General features: G+C 34.9%; 1 protein-coding gene across 24 annotated transcripts in view; it reads left to right on the top strand.

Annotated features, from left to right (window-relative positions):
- The window catches only part of PTPRD (protein tyrosine phosphatase receptor type D), a 1083558-nt gene that overhangs the window by 937892 nt on the left and 122969 nt on the right, over window positions 1-22697 (top strand). For 9 of the 24 annotated variants that reach the window (XM_072360023.1, XM_072360022.1, XM_072360018.1 and 6 more), the window contains 4 exons: window positions 1088-1357; window positions 2051-2632; window positions 10140-10273; window positions 11993-12137. In XM_072360023.1, coding sequence (XP_072216124.1) covers window positions 1088-1357; window positions 2051-2632; window positions 10140-10273; window positions 11993-12137 — 1131 coding nt within the window. Of the gene's footprint in view, window positions 1-1087; window positions 1358-2050; window positions 2633-10139; window positions 10274-11992; window positions 12138-15304; window positions 15611-16667; window positions 16862-18524; window positions 18552-20601; window positions 20720-22697 lie in introns of all 24 variants that reach the window. The other 15 variants (XM_072360006.1, XM_072360002.1, XM_072360004.1 and 12 more) reach the window with 4 other exon arrangements.

Raw genomic sequence — 22697 nt, 5'->3', positions numbered from 1 at the left:
GCTTTCCCTTAACTGTGAGCATAGTGGAATCCTGAATGTTAAATGTTCTGCTATTTTCCCCGTAGCCCTTCCTAACAGTTGCTTTTTAACCACTTACACTTAATCTAATTACCCTCTCCCTCAAACCTTATCCTCCTCTTAAACTCCTATGACTGTCAGCCTATCCTATCCCCATCTCTTTCATGTTTTCTTTCCTCACCAAAGATGTTCTTGTTTTGAGTTCTTTCTCTTTCTGCAGTTTTACTCAGACATTTTCCTAAGCATGGTTCTCAAATGATTCTGTCATTTGCTTGCCTGCATGACCAAATCCAGTACTTTGTACTGGCTTTGCTTAGTTTCTTTTCTGTGACTATATACATACATATATGTATATATATGTATATATACGTATATATATGAGTATGTACATGTATATATATGTGTATATATATATATTTGTATCTGTGTGTAATTATATATTTTATTTCTGTTTGTTTCAGTGTTAGTGTGAGGTCTTGAGGCTGCATCCACTTTGCGTCTGAAAGCAGTGAAATTGCACTTTAAGTGTACTGTAGGCAATGTGTTCCAGGACTGTGATGTGACAATGTGGTCTAGCACATTTATTCACATCAGCTGGAAGTACGCAGCATTAGAGTTGGTTTTGGTAATCAATTCAAACATGCTGTTTACTTTCCAGTTTTCTTCTATGCATATATATATGTATACACATATTAAATACATGCATATATATATGTGTGTGTGTGTGCGTGCGTGCGTGTGTGTGTGTGTGTGTGTGTGTATCTTTTGCATGGTGTTTGTAAATTGTAAGTATGTAGTTAGTTATATGTGGGGGCCCTAATAGCTTTGAATCAGCCTTTGTATCAATGTGCCTAATAATAACATCAAGTAAATATAGAATGATTGATATTGTGTGCAGACAATATCCTTGTATAGTCTTGTATTTCTTTTCTACGTATTTTCTGACCAATCAGAATAACACATTAAAACATAAAACTGTGTCTGTACACTGCATGTAGTCTGTATGCAAGACTCAGTTCCTTTTTTTTTTTTGTATATGTTATTACCTTTTTTCTGTGTTTTGTTCCAGTTCGACGAGTCCCACCAAGGTTCTCTATCCCCCCAACCAATCATGAGATCATGCCTGGCGGGAGTGTAAATATCACGTGTGTTGCAGTGGGGTCACCAATGCCATATGTGAAATGGATGCTAGGAGCAGAAGATTTGACACCTGAGGATGATATGCCAATAGGGAGGAACGTCCTTGAGCTTAATGATGTCAGGCAGTCTGCAAACTATACTTGTGTTGCTATGTCTACTCTTGGTGTTATAGAAGCAATAGCACAGATAACTGTCAAAGGTATATCCCAAGTACACATTTTTGGAAAGAGTTTCTTCTTTCTTTTATTTCACTGTCCACATTCTGAGCAAATAAATTCTGTTGGAGAAAACTAAGAAATCTCCAACCAATCAATGACATGAGACAAAAAATAGCTTCAGACAACAATAATGCTGATACTGATAGTTTAATTGCAGTGTTCCATTACCCTCACATGTTTAGTTCTCAGCTTTCATTTAAAGCAAATAGAAGATTTAATAATCTTACATATATTTGTCAACAGCACAAACAGTTAAGAGGCAGTCATTTGATTTTTAAAGTGGTTGTGTTTTTGATTATCTTATTCTTAAGTAAGTGGATATCAGAAGCTCCAGAAATATTTGCAAATTAAACTGTAATGGTCCACTGACTGTCTACTAGATTATTCTTTTGCATATGATTGAGGAATTTATCTAAAAACTCAGTGTCATGGTTTTATATTAATAAGCCTTTAACTACAGAGCTGGATTTATTTTTTTTTTTTTGATAAATTTCTGGAGATAATCATAATTGCCAGAATCTTGCTCTAAATAAATCACATTTCTCTCCATTACCATCTTCTTGTTTTATTTTATTTTATTTTATTTGTTTGTTTGTACTTTTAAGTCTGCTAATGTAATAATTAATGTCTGCTGTTATGCCATGTTAACTTTAATTTTTGGTATTCATCTTCAGCCTTACCTAAACCTCCTGGGACACCAGTGGTGACAGAAAGCACAGCAACAAGCATAACTTTGACTTGGGACTCTGGAAATCCTGAGCCAGTTTCTTACTACATAATCCAACACAAGCCCAAGAACTCTGAGGAGCCGTATAAAGAAATTGATGGTGTTGCCACAACACGGTATAGTGTGGCTGGTCTAAGCCCATATTCAGAGTATGAATTTCGAGTAGTTGCTGTAAATAACATTGGGCGAGGGCCACCCAGTGAGCCTGTGTCAACAAGGACTTCAGAGCAAGCACCTTCAAGTGCACCACGCAATGTACAGGCCCGTATGTTGAGCTCTACCACCATTTTGGTACAGTGGGAAGAACCTGAGGAACCTAATGGACAAATACAAGGTTACAGGGTTTATTATACTATGGACCCTACTCAACATGTCAACAGCTGGCTGAAACACAATGTGGCTGACAGTCATATCACTACTATTGGGAATCTCGTGCCCCAGAAAACATACTCTGTGAAGGTTCTTGCTTTTACTTCTGTTGGGGATGGACCACTTTCCAGTGACATTCAAGTCATCACTCAAACAGGAGGTAAGGCTGTAGAGAACAAAATTTGATGGGGATGGGAGGGAGAAGAATAAGCATAGTTCATTCAGGGCAGTTCTTTTGGATAACAGCTTCTCAGTTCCACAGTACAAGTTATCATGGTAGAGACAAAATTATTCCTTTAGAGTTTCATATCTTTCACTTCCTTTTTCATCAGTCTCAAGAAGTTTAACTCAGGTTTTAACTGAAGCCTCAGGGAGACCTTCATCCCACAGGAGGCCAAATGTAACAGCTTCTATTCTGCAGCACCCTGTGCACCAGCACTGTCTATCATGTAGTTCTTCAACAGCTTTCTTTGAAAAGTTGACTGTGATAGAATCTTTTGTTTTGGTATCACATGTCTCTCTTATGCATTATCATTCTGTTGAATCTTCTTCATGAATACTTAAAATGTATGTGCATTGCATCCATATGAAAATACTTGGTCATGTTCTGAAAATACATAGAGTAAGAAAGCATTTAAACCAAACCAAACCAAAAACAACCCTTGTTTAAGCACATGCAGGCACTTCTTTAGAGTTTTATTTATAAAGACAAATCCAGCCTACCTCTATAAATAGCATCCCATGAGATCACCATTTCCTTGTTTCATGCATGAAGTTAGTTTGGGTTCTACAGAGTAGTTTTAGATTTATGAATTAGTTTTATTAGCAAAAGGCAAACAAGCATAGTGAATAATATTGGTGGGAATTTTTGTGAAATCTGAAGTTCTGGTGGAGCTACCCTGCAGAAGGTGTTTCATTATAAGAATAAGAAATAAAAGCTCTCTTTGTCCAGTGGTTTAGAGAAAACTGTATTGAGTGTTACTGTAAGTCACCTAGAAATATTATGTGATTTGGATTTTTATTGCTAGGATGCTTCCTGTTGCATTCTTCAAATTCTTTTAAAAAGCGCATCTAAGTATAATTGAAGACAGTTAGTTGGTTCTAGTTTTTATGTCTGTATGCTAATCTGTTCATTCAAAGTCAGCATCAGTACACCTTTAGTAAGGAATGGAAAATGAACAGTTTTTAAGTGCTGTGTTACGCAGAGGCCTAGGTAATTTTGACTTCTGTAAATTTTTTAAGGAACTATATTTTATACTGATGTTTTACTTTTTGGAATGCACATGCAAAAAAAAAAAAAAAAAAAAAAAAAAAAAGGAAATTGAAGGGTTTAGTGATCTTCTTGTCTACATTCTTATTTACAGTTGTAAGTTTTCTTATATTAGCAAGTTTTTTGGCAGCTGCACCAGGGCAGGAAGAAGCAATTGACATAATGAGCATTGAGATTCAGCTGGACTTATCACATTGCATTACTTGCTCAAGTTAATTCAGAAAATCCCTATATGTTAAAGCTTTAGAGAAACTTTCCACTAAACATGCCCATTTGTTTCTGATTTCTGATTTTTGTTGTAATCTGAAGAATTATGACAATATTAAGAGTGCAGGAGGGAGTCTTACCTCACATTTCCAGCTTTGTAACAGAAATGACATGACATTGTTTATGTGAGATGATGAAAATCAAAACAAAACTAAAAATGTGGCACACAAGCAGCATTTTTTAAGCACTGATAATTCTGCTTGAAAGCAATTTTTAAGTCCTAAGAGATAAATATATAAGAAAGTATAATACAGAGTTCTACTTATTTGTATCTTTAAAAATATGATTCATCCATTTATTGGGCACTGTAGAAAGAAATGTCCTCTACCAGATTTGTTGCAATCTATGTCTAAATATAATTGAAATATAATTGAATGTCATCCACGTAAATATATACGTGCCAGATAAATTATATATGTATCGTGAACAGAAGAAATGAACTTAATAGAACCATATGAACTTAATAGAACCATATGTACCCTAGAACAATATGTAACCCATAATATGTATTCCCCCTGTACTAGGCATTGGTGAGGCCTCACCTCAAGTGTTCAGTTTTGGGCACCTCAGCACAGGAAAGACATGGAGGTACTGGAGCAGGTCCACAGAAGGGCAATGAGGCTTGTGAAGGGCTTGGAGAATCAGCCCTACGAGAAGAGTTTAAGGAAGCTGGGGCTGGGGAAAAGGAGGCTGATGGGAGACCTTATCACCATCTTCCAGTACCTAAAAGGTTCTTACAGAGAGAGTGGGGCAGGTCTCTTCTCACTAGTGACAAGTGACAGGACGAGGGGAAATGGCCTCAAGTTGCTCCAGGGCAAGTTAAGGTTGGATATTAGGAAGAACTTCTTTACAGTAAGGGTAGTTAGGTACTGGAATAGGCTTCCCAGGGAGGTGGTTGAATCACCATCTCTGGATGTGTTTAAGAGCCTTTTGGATGTGGTACTCAGGGATATGATTTAGTGGAGGGTTTTTAGAGTTAGGGTACTGTTTGGACTTGATGATCTTCAAGGTCTTTTCCAACCTGTGTAATTCTATGATTCTATGTAAAAATAATAATGGGATGATGATTGGGATTTGATTGTTTTCTTTTTCTGAAACAAAGCCTATCATGGATAAATATGTAACTTAGCAATTATAATTACTTAATTACTTTGGGGGACATTAGCATGTACATGCAAAAAAAAAAAAAAAAAATCTTGACTTGCAGCCTCCTCTATCTTAGATTCCTCCAAATCTTTCTTCTCACTTATGTGTGTTTGAATTTGGGTATTTTGGGGTTAAAAGTTTTTGTTTAGAAAAGCCTATTCATGAGAATCTTTTGTTTGCTAGTAGGGCAGAATGGTCCTTTGAAAGAACTCTGTCAGTGGTTTCTCAGCTTACTGATTAGTAGAAACTGTTTTTAAATTGAAAACTAGATTTCTAAATAAATGTTGACTAGGAACATGAACTTTGAGGGGAAGAGAAGGAAATATTTATCATAAAACCAAACATCAAAATAAATAAACAAAAGTTTTATTTTCACCTTCATGTTTAAGTATTCTAAAAGAAAAGCCCTGTCTTTTTGCTTAGCTATTTTCAGCAGTGCTCTCTTCAGTGTAAAAAGGCACCATTTTTAGAAATTAAATAACTTGAAAACAGCTATAAAGCTGAGATAAGGAAATAAGGGAAGCTCAGTATCAAAATCTACATTTAATAGTGTCTCTATTAAGTATTGAGTATATCCATAAAATGAATATAATGAAGATAGAATCAGGGCTGTTTAGGCACTAAGGCAAATTGAATTACAAACAATGAATTTTAGAATAAAAGATTTTCTGTATAAGCTTTAGTATGATATTTCTTGCTGTTTATTTTTACTTTACCTGAAAACAAAAACTGAGTTGGTACGTCTCCATTAGTCTGTCTGGTACACGGTTCTTGTGCATCTCGTCATGTTTCCTTTCTTTACTTAAACTGGTCAGAAATTCATGTACTGTATGAACAATGTACATTGCCTTCTATGTAACAGAAAAATCTGAGCTTTAAATGAGTTCATAGAACCCTAGAATACCATGAGTTGAAAGGGAAAATGAGAATCAACTAGTTCAACTCCTGGCTCCACAAAAGACTTCCTAATACTATCAGTATTCCTGAGAATATTGTCCAAATGAATCTTCCACTTTTCTATCTGCTACTTTTTTTGTGAATTGAGTGTTAGGTTCCCTAAATGAGTTTATTAGTGAAAAAATTTATGTTTCCGTCACCCTTGTAGTCATTTTCCTTCTTCCCAGTTTTCCCTATCTGTGTTTTCTATTTTGAATTTCCCTAACTGTGGCTGTAAAATATCTGGGATATCTTTCAAATTTTAGATCAAGATATTTGATCAACCAGAAAAATTATTTTCGAAAGGAAGTCTATGAGGATGAGGCTCTTAAAATATATTACTGCAGAGAGAGAGGAAATAACTTTTGTTTTCCATTTGCATTTATTATCATAATGGTAGCAGCTATCACATAGGTCACCTGACTGCTCATTTATAATTACTGTGTTCTACAGTCCATGTATCCATACATTGACTGCAGTATCACAGAGTCCAGCTGATGCTGGAGAGGTCTCCAGCTCAGCAGGCTCAGCCAGAGCTGGAGACCAGGCCATGAAATACCTCATGCTTGAGATAGCTTGGCCTGTGAAAGTCCCACCTTCACATCCAGACTCTACTGCTGGGGCTAAAGATTACTTCTCTGCTCGAGTCTGAGGCTCTCAAATCTCATCTTGTACCATTGCCTCTCATGCTGTTGCCACACATCATGTGCAGAGCCTAGCTGCATCTCCTCCATCTTCTGATGAAGTTAGAACTGCCTCTGGGTGCCCCTGAAGCTGACTTTTCTCCCACCTGGATGAGTCACAGTCCCACAGACTCTCCTTTCTGTCTGTTCATTGAACTTGGACATGTTCATAGAAATCTTTCCTCTACTGGAGGCCCCAAACCAGATGCAGTACCCAGATAATGTCTGATGAGTCCTTTATTCAAGGAGACAGACCCTTCTCTCCCCTGGTTGTCAGGACTGTATGCAATTCTGCCTCATGTTGCTGCCCAGGTACATGACTGGTCACCACTCAGCATGTAGGTCCCAAATCTGTCCTCTAGAACTGCCCTAGAATTCCCACCAGCCCTAGTCTACATCCATGCAAGATCTCTGCTTTCCCAGGGCTCAGCCTCAATATTGCTGAATTCCACATAATTCCATCCACAACTTCCTCCTCATTTTCCAGCTCCCATTTCAGAGCAGGATGCCCTTGAGCGCACTGAGTGTTCCCCTCCCCAGCTCAATTCAAACTTGGCACTCGTGCCCTCCATCTTCACCTCACAAGCATTAATGAAAATGTAAAGCACAAGAAGAATATCATGACACATACAACATAAGCTGTTTGAAGTTTTATGGCCTTTTATGAGGCAAAAGTGATGTAACTCTGAATGTGTTGCCTGGTTACTTCACCAAAATAAAAGTTTCCCTTTATTTTGATGCTCACTGAAATGGAATGTTTTTTTCACGAATGTAAAAATCAGTTTACCAGATTTTGTCTGCCAGGTGAAACAAGTAAAATGCTTATGGCCATGTGCCCACCTGAGCTTTATGAGATACATTTGGTAAAGACCCATGGCAAAAGAAGCACTTGGAGATAGCTGCTAGAGTTTACATTTTGTTGTGAAGTTTTGGAAAGTGTGTGGTGGAGCTCCACATCTAGTTTAAACCAATTTCTGTGGGACCCAAATCTGCAGCTATTATCAGTATCAACCTGATTGATACTCAGGAGAGTTGTAAAATTGCAAAAGTTGCAGTGTTCACCTAAGAACTGTGTTGACAGACTCATAGCAAAGCATAGCTTGAACTATAAAAAATACTTAGTTGATACTTACTGTAACTGTGCTTCTTATTATGTCGGAATTCCACAGGGCTTCATTTTAGGGCCACTTCCCTTCAGTGTTTACACATATAACTTGGATACAGGACTTGAAGTAATCTAAGTACATTTGCAGATGACACTAAATTGCAAGGAGCTGTTGACTCCCATTAAGGTAGACATATCAGTCAATCACCAATTGCGTAGAATTCATCAGGAGCAAGTATCAGATTCTGCACCTCAAACAGAGCAGCTCTGGGTGTATGTACAGACTATGGGACAAGAGTCTGGAGAGCAGCCCTTTGGGAGGGTGACTGGTGGTTCTACTTGATAGCATGTTGAATACAAGTTATCAGTGTGTTCTGGCAGACAGAAGTGCCAACCATATTCAGGAGTTCTTCAGGCAAAGCCCTACTAACTGGTTGAGAGAGGAGATCACTCCACTCTGCTCTGTGCTGGTGAAGGCTCAGCTTGAGTACTGTGTGCAAGGACATTAAACTAGTAGGGAGTTTGCAGAGAAGGGCTATGAGGATGATGAAGAGTCTAGAGGGCAAGATGTATGTAACTTGGTTAGCTGAGGACACTTGGTTTGTTCAGCTTGGAGAAGAGTTGACTGAGTAGCGGCCTCTTGGTGGTCCACAGCTTCCTCACATTGGGAACAGAGGGGCACTGCTGGTCTTTTTGCTCTTGTGACAGTATAAAGGCAAGAGAATGATATCAAGCTGCATCAATTTCCGGTTGTATGTTAGAGAAGGTACTTAATGAAAAGGGTGATCAGGCAATGAATCTAGTTCCTCAGGGAAATGATCATGGAACCACGGGGTCCAGAATTCAAGTGTTTAGAAGATGCTCTGAGATGTCTGGTTCAGTTTTTGGGTGCTTCTTGTGGAGCCATGAGTCAAACTCAACTCTGTGTCCTTTCCACCTGAGGATGTTCTGTATTTCTCTAAGTCTATATTTTACTGTATTTATTTTTTAAGAACAAAACCTTTCTGGACTTGGTAGTAGCCAGGAAGTATTTTCTTTTTAAACAAAGTAGGTTTTAGAAAAAATACAGGTTATTCCTATGCATCTTTCTTTCTGTATAGGGACTCTTCTGCTTACCCTCACTCATTTCTTCAGAAACAGGTAACATTATTCTACACATTTCTTTCCCTATTTTGTCCCTTTTTGCTGGAAAAAAACAAACAAACAAACAAAAAAAACCCACTATATTTTATATGTATATATATATATACATATATATTTATAGATATATCAGTGGTAGGTGGTAGGACATCACAAAATTTGTGCAGCCTGACTATGCACTTTACATGTGCAGTTTATTTCTCTGTTTAAAGATTAGATATCAGACCTCCACTAGCATACACAAGGCTTCTGTTATTTACAGATACATGTTCTGTAGAAGTCTGGGGAAGATAATTATACTCACAAGTTATTGTTACCATTTGCTTCATGTTATTTTTAAGTCTCTTACTGTACAATAGAAGCAGATTTGTAATATTATAATAAAATTCTGCCCCAAAAAGTGGTAGTAAGACAATTATTATCATATCATACTTGTCGAACCTGTTCTTTCTAAGCCTCACATCTGATTTTTTTCTTTTAAAATGAGAGCACGCCACATTTTTTTTTTCTTGGAAAGGTAGACATGCTGATGAAGACTCTTTCATGAATTAGCAACATCAGTATTAACTGAAACTAATATTTTAGAAGTTATGTACCAAAATGATTGTATATATTCCAGTGACAGGATATATTTTACTGCCTTTTCCCAGTCAGTGTTATTTGGCATAAATTTTCAGCAGCAAATAAGGGAGGTAATTTCTGTGACTGTCACACAAGACTTAAAAACTGAAGATATTCTTGACTTAGAGAATCAAAGTTGTAATTTTATTCTTGAAATTAAATGAGTTAAACTTGTTGATATTCAATACCAGGTCTTAGGTCACTGTGCATTATTTGAATGGTGAAGCATCTGTTTGAAATCCATAGCAAATTGTAATAAGCAAGTTAAATATGTAGTTGTTTTCTTTCTCAGTTCAGATTAATTTATTATTAAGGTCAGTAAATTCAATCATAATATTGCGTAAATTACTCAGATAATAATTTAAAGAATTTGAACAATATGTATTTAAATAGAAATAACAACGGCTTAAATTATTTAAAAAAATAAAAAAAAATAAAAGAAAATAAAAGAAGAAAGAAAAGAATACAGCTGTCAACACTGCTAACCTCTTTTCTCTAGTCCCTGGTCAGCCATTGAACTTCAAGGCAGAACCTGAGTCTGAAACAAGCATATTACTTTCCTGGACACCTCCACGTTCTGATACTATTTCCAGCTATGAACTGATTTACAAGGATGGGGAGCATGGGGAGGAGGTAAGTAAGTGAAAATATCATGCATCTTTTAAATTCTTCTTAATAATTTGACATAAAGTCCTGATGGGTTGATCTATTTTCAGCTGTAGATACTATCTATTTCTCTTTGTCATCATATATAGTACTTTCAAATCTTGTTTAAGTAATCTTTGAGAATAAAATAGATTTTCCTTTTAAAGATTTATAGCTAGTGTGGAATTTTTCTGAACCATTATTTTGTAAAAAATTTTGAGAGCCTCTGTGCTGTAGGTACTATAGTCTGTAGAATAAACTGTTCTTCTACTATCAAAACCATTTGATATTGCCAGGTACCTTTAACAAAAGAAAGATCACATCAGTCTCAGAAGGTAGCAGGAGAGTGTCACTGGCACAGATTTCTTCTACATGATCATCTCATTGCTGATTCTTCAGCTAAGCCTGTATTCATGACAGCTCAATATATAAAAAGTGAATAAATAAATGTGAGCATAAGCATCTCTAGGGGGGATCCAGATGCATATTTAATCTCCAAGTAGGATGCAGACAACTGTTTAGATGTCCCTTTTAGAAGAATTACCGTGCAGAAGAATTTTCTTCCTAAAATTTTGAACACAAATTTAACTATTGGTTATCTTTAAATCAAAGATCACTCTCATAACAAATCCTTGTAGTTTACTGTCATGCAAGGCTTTCATGCTCTATTATTGAATTGATAGCCCCTATGTTTTGGAAAAAATAAAAATTAAAAAAAAAAAAAAAAGTTAATACTACTGTCTAGAGTTTAATCCATTAAGCTATCTGCTTAAAAAAAAAAAAAAAAAAAAAAAAAAAGTTTTTAGAAGCGGTATGTTCTTTTTTTGTTCTCTTTTAGTTTGCTTTCATTTGATACTTTTTTCCTTGAATTTATATGTAAAAATGTTGCTAAAGGGGCTATAATCAGAGTATAACAATTTTTATTAAAAAAAAAATATAATATATATTGGTATGTAATTCAGAATTTCTGACTGAAAATGTCCTCACTGGAAAGTATAAAGGGGTACTGGTGGATGGGCAGCTGAACATGAGCCAGCAAAGTGTTGTCATGGCCCAGAAAGCCAACCATATCCTGGGCTGCACCCAGAGAAGTGTGGCCAGCAGGTTGAGGGAGGTGAACTTGCCTCTGTTCTCTGAGCTGATGACACCTCACCAGGAGTACTGCATTCAGATGTGTAATCTCAGTACAGGGCACATATGGATCTGTTGGAGCACATTCAGAGGATCCAAGGGATGGAACACCTCCTCTGCAAGGACAGGCTGAAAGAGCTGGGGCTATTCAGCCTGTAGAAAAGAATAGACATGGGGACATCTGATAGCAGCTTTTCAGTATCTGAAGGAGGGGATATATGAAAAAGGGAGACAGACTCTGTAGTAGAATCTGTTATAACAGGAGAAGGGGAAATGGTTTCAAACCAAAAAGGTTAGATTTTGATTGGAGATAAGAATTTTATTTTATTTTATTTTTTTTTTTTTTTAACACTAATGGTTGTGAGATCCTGGAGAGATGGATGATGCCCCATCCCTGAAGATATTCAAGGTCTATCTGGATGGGCTCTGAGCAGCCTGATCTTTCTGTAGGTGTCCCTGTTCATTGCAGAAGTTGGACTAGATGACCTTTAAAGGTCCCCTTCAACTCAAATGATTCTATGATTCTATGAATATTAATCATGTTAGACATTTGACTCTCTTATTTATTCCCTTTAGCAACGGGTTTCCACTGAACCTACTACATCTTATCGTCTCCAAGGCCTGAAGCCAAACAGCCTGTATTTATTTCGTCTAGCAGCACGTTCTCCACAGGGTCTGGGTGCTTCAACAGCAGAAATCTCAGCAAGAACCATGCAGTCAAGTAGGTGTCTTTCTTTACTAACTTTATCCTTTTATATTTGTTGAAGATGTTTGTCTAAGTAGCCCAGTAAGAGAAGAAAATGGAATGATAAAAAATGTAGCATTCCTGGTTCTTAATATAGCAGAATACTTAAAATATTGATCAACTTAAGATGTGTGTGATTTTTCAATAACTTTAGAAAACAACTGAGAAGACTTAATGAAAGAAAGTATGAAAGGATACAATACTATACTGTCATAATTACCTTTGTTTCCATGCTGTAATAGGAATAGTGGGATGGTGTTTTAGCATGTAGGAGGTGTAGATAATAGGCATAGATTAGAAACAGTCCCCTACTTATAAAATTCCATGTGGCCACTCACACTGTATGTTTCCTGTAATAATAGGTTGGCCCTGTAGCAACATTCTTGTAGTTGTAGGGTGTTGCTGACTGTATCAAAATTTCCTCATAACTGTTACACTAGCTACTTTTCCTGAGTTAAAATTTGCTGTCTATTAGGAGGGCTTTTACTAAGGTTCATTCATTATTTACACCAGTAGAAAACTTTTTTTACTATTATTATTTTATTTTTTTAGCTGGATGCTTATGGAAAAAAATGTTAATAGAGTCTGTGCAAATGTGGTGTAAAACATTAGAATTATACATGCATTTTTCCATATTTAAATTAGTATTTAAGTAAAACAATGAGATACATAGGAATGACTTCCAGAAGTGCTAGTTTTACAGGATAATCTATGTTTCTGTTACATATGCTTGTGTGACACTTTTTTTGTTGTTGTTGTTTGTTTGCATTCTCTGACAGATGTGATTACACCAACATTATTTGTTAGTGTGATATATTAATGATAATTAATGTAACAAGAGATGTAGTGCTGTATATCTTAGATTTAACCAAAAGGAAATTTTATACTGAAATATTTCTAAGGCATTTTTAATAAACGTACAAAGCTACTACATAGCATGAAACTAGTTTTAGAGTTAGGGGCAATGCCTGTTTTGAATTAAATAATCCAAAAGCATTCATTTGTTGTAGAAAAGGGTCTTTGCTTACTCCTGCGGTCATTTCAGCTACTTAGAATTCTCATTCTCTTTAATGGGTGATGGGTATGTAAACTGTGCATGGAGATTAAACGTTTGAAGTCCAAGTTTTACGTATAAACACATTGCTGTTTTTCCCTTCTGAAACACAACAGTGAAATCTCTAAAAAGATTTCAACAAGTTTAAATGTTGTGTATTTTAAGAATAAATACATGCGTTAATAAAACTCCTTACACAGGTAGGCTACAGATTATCCTAAGTTACATTACAGAAATATTTTGCTTTTTGCCAAATGACAGGGATTAAAAACGGTAACTTCTATGCGTTCATTAGCAGTGTTCACAAGAATACTCAACTGCCATTCATTTTGGTTTCAGATAAAAATGCCAGAGGGATTTATTTTGACATACAGTCCTAAAAGAACATTTTGCTTCCATTTTAGTTCCTTTAAAATGAAGAATATGTTTTGAGTATTTGATAACCTGAGTTGGTTAAATTAAAAAACAAAACAAAACAAAAACAATAATCCTCTAATTCGTCTTTGTCCCTCTATCTACCTCCTTTAGTTTGATATATTTCTTCCGCTTTTCCTTCAGAACAGAGTAACATTCTCAGTGAAAAACCACTGATCCCTGTAAAAGAACTGGAGGGTACTGAAATATACATCTGTAAATGTGATAGGTCACAGCAGGGCCCTAAGCCTTCTGTGTTGCTTTAATTTTATTTTATGTGTCTGGTATAAATACCAAAAATCCATTTGTTTCTCTTTTCCCTTTAGAAATGGAAACTAAATAGTAGACAAAAACACAAATAAATTAATAAGTAAATAAAAGATTTATACAGATCTCACATAGAGGATAGAAGTCCATGTCTGACCAATAATTTATTTATTTTTTATTGTTTTTTTATTTGTGTGTGTGTGTGTGTGTGTGTGTGTGTGTGTGAGATCTGAGTGCTCTCAGTTACTATATACACACTTTGCTAAGGTGAAGCTCATTTAAGAACAGGAATGCATACTGAGCTTTCAGTACTTGAATTATGTCACTGAAAGCAGTGGAATGTCATGAATGATTAAATACTCTGGAAAAGGTGACTATGCTAACAGACTCCTTTGATTATGAAGCAGCAAATTAAGCACTTTTGCTCCAGAATATCGGCGTTGGTGAAAAGATGAGAAACAAACTCTTTCAGCTTCTGAGGCTCTCAAGGTTGCAAACTCTCTTTGTAAAATGAATACCGGCTTTCTTGACACAGTGTTTGGGTCTAGATATCTGCTTTTCCTATAGAATAACCTATATTACTGGTAGGACTTATTCTTTGCTAGCAAAGGTGTGTCCAAGAGGAGTAAATAAAAAAATAAAGCTTACAGCTGATTTATGGTAAGTAAAAGTAACAGTCAGAATCAGCAATCCTGACACTTGTTCCTGGTAGGTAAATCTTTGACTAAGACTTTTCCATCTTTTTTGAATGCATGTTTCTAGTATGCTTTCCACTCAAATGTTATCTGTGTTTAATTTGTGCCAGGCAGACTCAGTGAGTAAAGAAGTCAATAAATAATAGAATCATTTGTTTATGAGAGCGGGGAGGCTACAAAAAAATGTTTGGAGTAATTTCTAGCAATTATTGCAAGTTAAAATGCATAAAATGCATTCTGTGAGAGGCTAAATATTCTCATAGAAAGAAAACCCACTTAAAGGCAATATATCCAAAATTTTCAAATTAACATATGAAATGCATCATTTAAAATATTGTAACTTGCACTAATTGCATTAATTATAAAGATAGATCAGTAGCCATAGAAGTGTCATGTTTTTGTTTTATTTCAAGAAGAATTTTAATACAGGTAGGTAATGTTATTTTGAGGTTTCATTGTCATATATTTCCCCTACATGTTTTTTCACTATTTAATTAGTCTATTCATTTTCACTTTACTCATGTTAATAAGCCAAGGTGCATATGTTTATCTGATGTTTTGCTATTTAAGTTTCTACTTTTTATTTTCTTCCGTTTAGTTTTTATTTTCATTTTGTTGTTATTTATTTTTATTTTTTTCTTTTGTTCATTTTTTTTTTTCAATCACTCCTATCCTTTCACTCAAATCCTCCTTTAACCCACTACTGACACTAGAGCCATCAGCTCCTCCTCAAGACATTAGTTGCACAAGCCCCAGCTCCACTAGCATTTTGGTAAGTTGGAAACCTCCACCAGTGGAAAACCAGAACGGCATTATCACTGCATACTCCATCAAGTACATTGAGATTGATGGAGAAGATGTCAAACCCCATGAAATTTTGGGAATTTCCTCGGACAGTACCCAATACCTTTTGGAACAGCTGGAAAAATGGACTGAGTACCGGATATCTGTGACTGCCCACACTGATGTTGGACCTGGCCCAGAGAGCTTAGCAGTATTGATTCGGACAGATGAAGATGGTATGTTGCCTCCTCTACATCAGTTTGCACCTCTCTCGATCTGCTATATTTTATATAACCTAACAACACTTTTTGCTGCTTTTTTCATCAAAGATGATATCACAATTTTAAGGGTTAATTTTTAATCAAAGACTTGTGCTTCATTTATATACTTGATCTTTTTACTTCTTAAAAGAAAACACCATTTTGTCAGTGGAGTGACTCTACTGCCCCTTTGAGCCCCCACATGTTCACCTTTCTCCTCTTTCAGCATTGAAATAACATAGGGAAAATTCTTCCTACCTTTTCCTTGGTTTTACCATTGTTGTTTTGAAAAACTTACAAAATATTCTTCATGTATTTTTAACTCTTTCTTGTTCTGTCTTGTAATTTTTGACTTTTAATTTCCTTTTTTTTTTTGTTGTTTAGGTTTTTAAACTTTTTTTCTTTTTTTGTTTTTGTTTTTGTTTTGTTTTTGATCTTGGAAAGCTGATGCTCCACATATTTTATTTTCTTCTATGCTTTAAAATGACAGAAGACAGCCTGATTATCAACCTACTTTTTCTATAACAGAAAAAAAAAAAAAAAAAAAAAAAAAAGAAAGAAAAAAAGAAAAGAAAAAAAGAAAGAAAAGAAAGAAAAGAACGAAATAAAAGGGAAAAAATCAAGCAAACAAACAAAGAACTTGTCAAACAAATATAAGGGAATTTTTTTTTTGAAATATTTTGTGTTTTTATTATTGTTTTTATTTTGATGATTACAATACCTCTTTGTACTGTAATGCTTTGAATCTCAAAGCATCTTCCTTGGCTTTTGTGCATTTTTACATGTTTTTCTATTTCTCTAATACTCTTTTTTCTTCCATTTTTTTTGCATCAGTCATGTTTTTTGATCTTTTCACTGAAAGATAGAGCAGATTGGTTGAGCATTTATATTTATTGAACCATTTGTATTCTTCAGAGAAAACATAGTGAGTCTGCCCTTAAAAAGAAAAAAAAAAAAAAAAAAAAAAAAAAGGCAAAAGTCATGGGTGGGACAGGTGCCTGTAATTTTGTTTTATCCAATGATGTTGTTCCAGTTCCTAGTGGTCCTCCTCGCAAAGTCGAGGTAGAGGCTGTCAACTCTACTGCTGTTAAGGTGTCATGGCGTTCACCTGTACCCAATAAGCAGCATGGTCAAATCCGAGGATACCAGGTCCACTATGTAAGAATGGAAAATGGGGAGCCAAAGGGTCAGCCCATGCTGAAGGACATCATGCTGGCTGATGCACAGGTAAATAGAGCATGCCATATTTTAGGTGTTGTAACAAATACTTTCAATATTCTAAACAGCTATTTAGATTCTTCCATATTTTATTCTACTAGCTGTGTTTTTTTGTTGTTGTTATTTGTTTGTTTGTTCTGTTCTGTTTTGTTTTGTTTTTTCATCTCTATTTGATGAATGCTTTCCAAAATATTTACATTTAAAGATTCTTGGACCAAAAATGTAGTCACTCTTTTGTGTAGTCATACACCCAAAACTATGCCATTCAGCCAGTTCCCATAAGTACCATAAGCCTTGGTACTTCTTCCTATAGCTATGCTTAGAGCTGTATGGGCACAGAAGAATCTGAGCAGGTCACAGCCAATGTAACAAAATTTGCACTGATTCATCCACACAGTGTTTATTTACTTATTTAAATGGAGAGCCTAGATCCAAATGAGAGACCATTACTACTGTGCTTCTATCATAATTATGTATCTACTTTCTCATAGTTCAGAGGAAGTGAATTTATTTTTTGACCTTAGAAAGCAGTGCAATATTTATCTTTGTCATTATTCACATTAGTAGGTTTTATATGTGAAATTGCACATCTGTTTTACAAATGATGAGACACAATGGAAGCACAAGTCTGATAACATTAAGCTTAAAAATCTTCAGCAATAGAGTTTTACTGATTGGAATATGCTATTACTCTGTTAAACTGAAAGTTCATGAGGTTTCTAGCTCTGGAATTACAATTCTGCATTGAAACTATTATATGTCTTGCAACTAGGTCCGTTTAAGGACTGCAGATCCTAAGATGAAGAAATTTAACATAAAGCTAAAGAGAGAAATCCTCCTCTTTCATTTGAATAAATACATTTATTTTGTCTTTTGTTGTTGTTTTCTCTTTTTTTACTCATAGTCTTAGTTCTAGTTTTCAGCTCTGTAGAACCAATTTGAGATCAGTTTTTGTTGTTGTTCTCTTCTTGCTCAGGTTCTCAATTTTAGCTTCTACACAGTAGTAGTGTAAAATCATTTTAAATGCTGGAATGTTAGAAGGGAAGTCTAGGTGTGATATCGGAGCTCAAATACTATAAAACCTTTGTTCCTTTTATCCAAATTCTGCTTTGAACTGACATTCAAGTTCATCACCTCCTTTCTCCTCTCAGTACTCCTTCGTTTATTTTTATGATACATGATCAGGGCTTGTACATAGTGCAAAGACCTTGACTGTATATGACCTTGGTCTGGTTAGGTTTCAAGTATGAAAAATCATGGCATTGTGGTATTAATAAGGCACTGAATGAATTTGCAGAAAATAAAGCATATAGCCTGGTAACGTGATTAAATACACCACAAAGAATTTAATTTTGTCTCTGTGGCTTTTGTTAATACAATCCATCATAAAATATTAATATGTGATACAAGAAGATTCATTAATTTTTCTGTCTTTCAAGGGAAGAGAGATAGATGTTTTTTGAGGGGAGCAGATGTGAAATTAAAAATGCCTGGCCTGATTTCATTAACCACATTCTACATGAGTCTACACAATTAACTCAAATTCTACACGATTTTTCCAGACATCTTTCTTAATTATTGTACTATTAAGAAGAAAAGATTAACTCAACCAGGCTACATATTCTTTTCTCTTCTTTTGTTTTTCTTTCCAATGTTCTTTACACTCAATCAGTGGGAATATGATGATGCTACTGAACATGTGAGTAGTTTTTGACTGGCCAGAATAAGTGAGTGTTGTTTGTTTTGGTTTTTTGTTCATCTCATATTTTTCTTGTTTGCTTGCAGCCTCCTTTAATTTCTTAGGTTTACTTTTTTTTTTTTTTTTTTTTTTTTTTTTTTTATGTGAACAGATGCATGTACCAACATCTGGATTTTTTTCCTGTATGGCACTTATTTTTTCCCCTCACCAGGGAGAGTTGGGATTTTTTTTTGTTGTTTGTTTGTTCTGGAGATTAGCAGCATGTTCTTAAAATTCACATAAATGGTTTGTGTTTTCTTCTTTTTATGGCTGTTACTAACCTTGCTTCATAATTTTCTCCTTAAAAGGTGCTGTTAGAATAATAAAACCAGAATCGTTTGAAATTGCAAATAAATAGTTGAAAGTTTTTCTGTATTCTTTTGAAGTGTAACTTTTATTTTTTGTAGCTAAAGGTTGAAGTTAGTTGTACTTCCTTTTGGGTAATTCAGTAATGGTATTATGTACGCTAGCATTAATGTCAAAAGCTCTATACTGTTTATGGCCATATTGTGCATGTTTGCTGTATCCAAGCCAGACTTCTAAATGACAGCACTACATGCAGTTGTATGTTTGTTACACCACAGGGTACTGCTTATTTTAGATGAGGATGACAGCTTCATCACTGTTTAAAAATGTGATTATTTATTTATTTATTTTGTTCTTTCATTTTACATTTTATTCTTTTAATATCAGTTTGAGAGTCCCCCGAAAGAAGCAAAATGTACCTTGATGATTTTGGATTTTAGGCTCAATTCCATTCTGAGATCTGAGGCTCTAAGGAGCATGGCTTTGGTGGTGGATTGGTGTGTTTGTTGTTGTTGTTGCTCTTTTGATCTGATTGTTTTAAATACACTTTTATTTTGTTGGAGTAATTTTTTTATTATTATTATTATTATTTATTTATTTTTCCCACTCCTTCTGAACATTCTGCATTCTTAATAATGGATGGCAAATAAAATGCCAAGTTCTATCCACCTCTGAACTGAGCTCATAGCCAATATGTATAATAACCCATGTCCTGTGGTTAGTTTGATCCATAATTCTTTCTATTAAGTGGTTACTATGGTTGATACATACATACACCATCTCTCTGACAGCAGTGGAATTTAACATAAGTAATTCAGCAAGTGAAAATGCTCAGGCATAATTTAGTGGTTACAAAATGGAAGTAGATGAGTCAAGAATTTAGAACCTTTCAGTTACCTGTAAATACTGACCTTTTTTATTTACATATGAAATTATTTACGTTGTGAGTATTGAGTCTCATCTTCCCTTGCATGCCCTTATAGCATTCATCTCAGTTGGCTGGCTTTGAATTCACCACTGTTTGTTTATGTGTGCATGTACTAGCCAAAAAGTTGCTTGCTTTATATCTTTTTCTTATTTGTCATTTTTAGTCTCTGGTCATATTTTTAATGGTGTTTTAGTTAGCTCTTCTAGATTTTCAGGCTGAATTGTTTCTCAAGCCCTTTGAGATCTTTCGATGTAAATTCCAACCAGTAACATAAATTGAAAATAAAGTGTAATGAGACAAAAGAGGTTTTCTTGCTCAGCTGAACTGCAATGACGTTAAAATGTGGATACAACTGCAATGTACTTACTTTGTAGGCATTTCAGAACTATATTAATAATGTCCTGTAAATGGCTGAGTTGAAGTAAGTTTTGTTTCCACATATGAACATATGTCACAATATCAGCAAGGTTCCTCAAACAATATATTTCATAAGGGCTTATTCACTGTTACACTATTTAGACACTGAACCTTGTGCCTTGAACTACCTGGAGCATTCTATTTAGAATTGTGCTCTAATTTTTTAAGTAAGGGAATTATTGCACTATTTTACTCAGAACAGTCTGTTGGTGTTCGCAAATGCTTGCTAGTACTTCCAGTAGCACCAAAGCATCTGTGCTGTGTGTACTATATAGAAGTTGCCCTAAAGATTCAGTACTCTCCTAGAAATCCATCATTCAATTTTTAATATTTTTTTTTTCTGGTTTTATTTCATCTTAGGAAATGATCATTTCTGGACTTCTGCCTGACACTACATACTCCTTCACTGTGACAGCCTACACAACAAAAGGTGATGGAGCACGCAGCAAGCCCAAACTTGTATCTACTACTGGTGCAGGTAATACCATATACTAATAAATCTCTGAGCAAATCCTTATACTTGCCTTTTTGTTTGTTTTGATTTGTTTGTTTTGTTTTTGTTTTGTTTTCAATTATGTGGTTTGGATGTTTCCTGTAGTTTAGGAAACATTCATAGGACATAGGTTTTCCTCCTCAGTACTTGACCTTTAGATGAAAACATAACTGCTGTCCCCCCACCCCATTCTCTCAATTCAAAAGCAGATAAAAAGTGGCATTTGTGCTTTCTAGCAGCTGTTCTGTTCTGATTGGTGTCTTCCTGGAGAGAGAGAGAAGAAAAAAAAGAAAAAATAAAAGAAAAGAAAAAAAAAAGGAAAAAAAAAAAAAAAAAGAAAAAAAAATATTTCCTCAGAAGAATGTGATTATTAAGACAGAGAATTAGAAAATAAATGAAAAACCTTGAAGACAGAGGCAATCTGAGGGATAAATAGTGGTAAAATACAGCATGTAGCTGTGGACAGTCTGCATTTGATTGCAGATGGCAAGTATTTGACCATATGACAGGTTCAGCTTGTTCATTTGCCAGTGGTTGGGTGAACAGAATTTCTCTTGTGAAGACTGAATTTTTTTTAAATTGAAATTTCTTGCTGTGGAGCAGATTAGACTAATGATGCTACTTTTGATTTGATTATTTTCATGGCCCTCCTCCAGGCTCTCATTTTAACAAGTTCATGTCATTCTCAGAGTTCTGTCTATCATTTCTATGCAAAAAGTCATATTCTTCTCAGAATCACATAAGCTTCATATTAATTTTTTTAAAAATACGTATGTTATTTACTACTTGAATTACAGTGCAGGTGGGTTAGGCATTTCAAAGGAAGGGTATTTGTAAAATTTGTATAAAAACTATCTATAATTCAAATTAAAGTAAAAGCAATGTTAGCACTGATGGTTGGCAGATCTAATGAGAAAATATGTTTTTCTCAAGCCATGTCATGCCATTCTTCTGTCCTTTTTCCTAATAAATTTTGGAATGGAAGTCAGAAGTTCTGACATTAAGAATCTGATTTGCTTGAGTGTCAGAGAACTAAAAATGATTCAACAAATTTTTTTGAAATGTTTAATGTGGGTACCAAAACTGACAGTGCAACAATTATATTCACACAAGAAAGCTTCAAATATTCTTTAAAATAATTTGCTGTCATGGAACACAATCATTATTGTGGTAGTACTACCTAAAAAAACTCTATTGTACCATTGTCCCTTGACCTGTCAAATATTGGCACACAATGAACAAGAAATATATGTATACTGATGGATTTGATTTAATTGTAATGGAAACATATTTTTGGAATATAAATATTTCTTTAATATATAAATATGAAAGCAAATATAATTGATTATATATATGTGTGTGTGTGTCTGTGTGTAATGTATATATATATAACATATATGTAATGTGTGTATATATATATATGTATGTATGTAATGGAATACAAACAGTAATTGAAATAAAGTTATATCAGCCCTAAAATATATACCATATGAGCTGTATTACTATTACATCAGCAAAGAGCAAATTTGGTCCTCTAAACTGAATGCACTCACTACACTTATGGTCCGAACCTCTGTAAAAGATGAGTCAACAGTTTGGCCTCTTAGGCCTCAGTTAAGGACTTAAACCTATCTGGTGTGCAAAAACAAAAGAGCTTTCTTTACAGGTGCTGTTCTTCAGGAGAAATCCAGTTCATGATAGCAAAGAAACTGACTTTCTTCCTACAGCATTTTACCTTTCAGTTGCAAGAAGTATGTTAGACAGATTTACAGACTTTTAATTTCTCTGCTATTACTACTACTACAGGAATGATAGGAATGTAACTTGGATTAATTAAGCTATTGCTTATTGCAATACAGTTTTGTTTTTTAAACAAGGACAGAGGCATTCATAAGATGTCTGTTTGAAGTTTTACTTCTTGATTGATATTTCTAACTCCTGTGCCTCTGAATGTTCTCAGTAT

The sequence above is a fragment of the Excalfactoria chinensis genome, chromosome Z (genome assembly GCF_039878825.1).
Source record: "Excalfactoria chinensis isolate bCotChi1 chromosome Z, bCotChi1.hap2, whole genome shotgun sequence".
Lineage (NCBI taxonomy): Eukaryota > Metazoa > Chordata > Aves > Galliformes > Phasianidae > Excalfactoria > Excalfactoria chinensis.
This window is presented reverse-complemented; position numbering and strand designations above follow the sequence as displayed.